The 2,760-nt window shown below is 46.4% G+C and overlaps 1 protein-coding gene across 1 annotated transcript in view; it reads left to right on the plus strand.

Moving 5' to 3' along the window:
* Positions 1-2,760, plus strand: part of LOC107104986 (GTPase IMAP family member 8-like) — a 10,918-nt gene extending 8,158 nt beyond the window's left edge. The window contains exons 3-5 of the mRNA XM_015405102.1: positions 21-578; positions 1,644-2,078; positions 2,135-2,760. Of these exons, the coding sequence (XP_015260588.1) occupies positions 21-578; positions 1,644-2,078; positions 2,135-2,760 (1,619 nt within the window). The remainder of the gene's footprint in view (positions 1-20; positions 579-1,643; positions 2,079-2,134) is intronic.

Consider the following 2,760-nt stretch of genomic DNA (forward strand, 5'->3'; position numbering starts at 1 on the left):
CATCTCATATGCTGCTCCTGGTCCTCATGTGTTCCTGGTTGTGATCCAACCAAATAGATTCACAGAAGAAGAACAAAAAACTGTCAAACTAATTCAGACGGTGTTTGGAGAGAAGGCAGCAGTTTACACCATGGTGCTGTTCACTCATGGGGATGACTTGGAGGAGGAGGAGGTCTCCATAGAGGACTTCATTCATAGAAGTTCACCTCTCTGCACTTTCGTCAATCAGTGTAGGGGAGGTCATCACGTCTTCAACAACAGAAACCGGGAACCATCTCAGGTCCGAGAGCTGCTGAGGAAGATCAACACAATGGCTCAGAAAAATGGAGGAAGCTTCTACACCAACGATATGTTACAAAAAGCCGAGAAAGCTATAAGAGCAGAGACTAAGATAATTCAGAGGAGCAACCCAGGTACGGATCCTAACAAGGCAAGGAGAAAGGCGGAGGAGAAAAACCAGTTTGTTCGGGATGCAGTAAAGGTTGGAGCTGCTGCTGGAGGGGCTGCAGGAGTTGGCCTTGCTGTTGGAGCTGTTGCTGGTCCCGTTGGAGCTGTTGTTGGAGCTGCTGTTGGAGCTGGTGTGGGACTGGCAGTAGGAGCTATAACTGTAGCTGTGAAGAAGGATGCCTGTGTCATACAGTGAATGTTTGGTTATAGTTCTCTATTTAATCATAAAAACATCAGCATTATGCTTTTTGCTTCCTGCATCATTTTAACAACGTTAAATGTTTAATTCCAGAGAAGCTTCAGGTTGATGGTTGATCATTAGTGCTGATCGGCCTGAAGGAGCTCATAGATTAACTGGATTTCATTCAACTTTATCTCAAAAATCTAAAACAGAGAAACAATTTTAGAAATATTCATAAATAAAATCAAGACTTGATTCCTGCCGAGTTTTTCTTTTCCTCACAGTTTAATTGGATATGATGTTAGTTTAGAAGCTTGTTGGAGTTAATTTGATGCAATCTGTCAGGTTTCATCAGATTAACAGGCTGAACTCGGCTGCAGTGTTTGTTGATGAAGTCATGTTCATAAATCAGAACATGGTTTTAGACAGACAGGTGTTCATCAAACTGTTTCACATTGCTGGTTAAGATCTGATGCATTAAAAAAATCTTAAATATTATTTTTTAAGCCATAAAATAATCCTAAATAACAGAAACAAATGATTGAAACCATAAAATTAGCTGAGATTTTATCTGTATGGAATAAAAGAACCAGAATGTTTTCATTCATGTCTCTGTACTGTTGGACCAACTGATTTAATGTCTCTGTGTAACACTGGAGGTTTTCAGCCTTAGACGACTTTTGTTGAGAATATTTACTGCTTGAATAAACTGCATTGAAATTAAAACAACATAAATCGGAAAAAGGAAAATTGTAGCTTAAAGCTTTTTTTCTTATGCTTCTGTAGGAGGAGTCGTGTTAAAGGACAGATTATGAAACGTTGGAGTCAAACTTCCATTGTGTTTGTGTTGAAGAATGACTTCCTCCTGCAGCTTCTGTATCTGATGTGTTAATAAAAGATATTTCAGAAAACCAGACTCTGATCTTTTTTGAAGCTGCATGTCTTCTCTGACTGTGGATGTGTGAGCAGTGGCCCAGATAATCCCAGAGGTTCTGATGAACTCTGTTGTTTCCAGGCTCACACCTCAGAGTGGTGCTGGTGGGTCAGGAGAGAGTCGGGAAGAGCTCAGCAGGAAACACCATCCTGGGGAGGAAGGAGCTGGACTGCCGGTTCAGCTCCGTCCCTGTGACCCTGAACCCTCAGAAGGTAGAAGGTGATGTTGAAGGTCGCAGAGTTTCTGTGGTGGACACCCCGGGCCTCTTCAGCAGCCTCATGCCTGCAGAGCAGGTGAAGAAGAAGCTGCTGGAAGCGCTGGAGCTGAGCTCTCCTGGTCCTCACGTCTTCCTGCTCACCCTGCAGCTGGGAAGGTTCACCCCCCAGGAGCAGAAAGGAATGGAGGTGCTGCAGAAGATGCTGAGTCCTGATGTCTCCAAACACACCATGCTGCTGTTCACCTACGGAGACCGACTGGAAGANTTTTTGAAGCTGCATGTCTCCTCTGACTGTGGATGTGTGAGCAGTGGCCCAGATAATCCCAGAGGTTCTGATGAACTCTGTTGTTTCCAGGCTCAGACCTCAGAGTGGTGCTGGTGGGTCAGGAGAGAGTCGGGAAGAGCTCAGCAGGAAACACCATCCTGGGGAGGAAGGAGCTGGACTGCCGGTTCAGCTCCGTCCCTGTGACCCTGAACCCTCAGAAGGTAGAAGGTGATGTTGAAGGTCGCAGAGTTTCTGTGGTGGACACCCCGGGCCTCTTCAGCAGCCTCATGCCTGCAGAGCAGGTGAAGAAGAAGCTGCTGGAAGCGCTGGAGCTGAGCTCTCCTGGTCCTCACGTCTTCCTCCTCACCCTGCAGCTGGGAAGGTTCACCCCCCAGGAGCAGAAAGGAATGGAGGTGCTGCAGAAGATGCTGAGTCCTGATGTCTCCAAACACACCATGCTGCTGTTCACCTACGGAGACCGACTGGAAGACACCGACATGGAGCAGTTCATCAGGGAGGACACCAACCTTCAGAAGCTGCTGAAGAGCTGCAGCGGCCAGTACCACGTGTTCAACAACAAGAAGATGGAGGACAGGAAGCAGGTCCAGGAGCTGCTGGATAAGATCCAGGAGATCTCACAGGATGGCAGCTTGATTTATCAGAGAGAAGCTCAGTCTGGAAGCTGGTCCTCCCTTTTAACATGCACATTGTTTTAG

This window comes from Cyprinodon variegatus, unplaced genomic scaffold (genome assembly GCF_000732505.1).
Source record: "Cyprinodon variegatus isolate N-32 unplaced genomic scaffold, C_variegatus-1.0 Scaffold1992, whole genome shotgun sequence".
NCBI classification, from domain to species: Eukaryota; Metazoa; Chordata; class Actinopteri; order Cyprinodontiformes; family Cyprinodontidae; genus Cyprinodon; species Cyprinodon variegatus.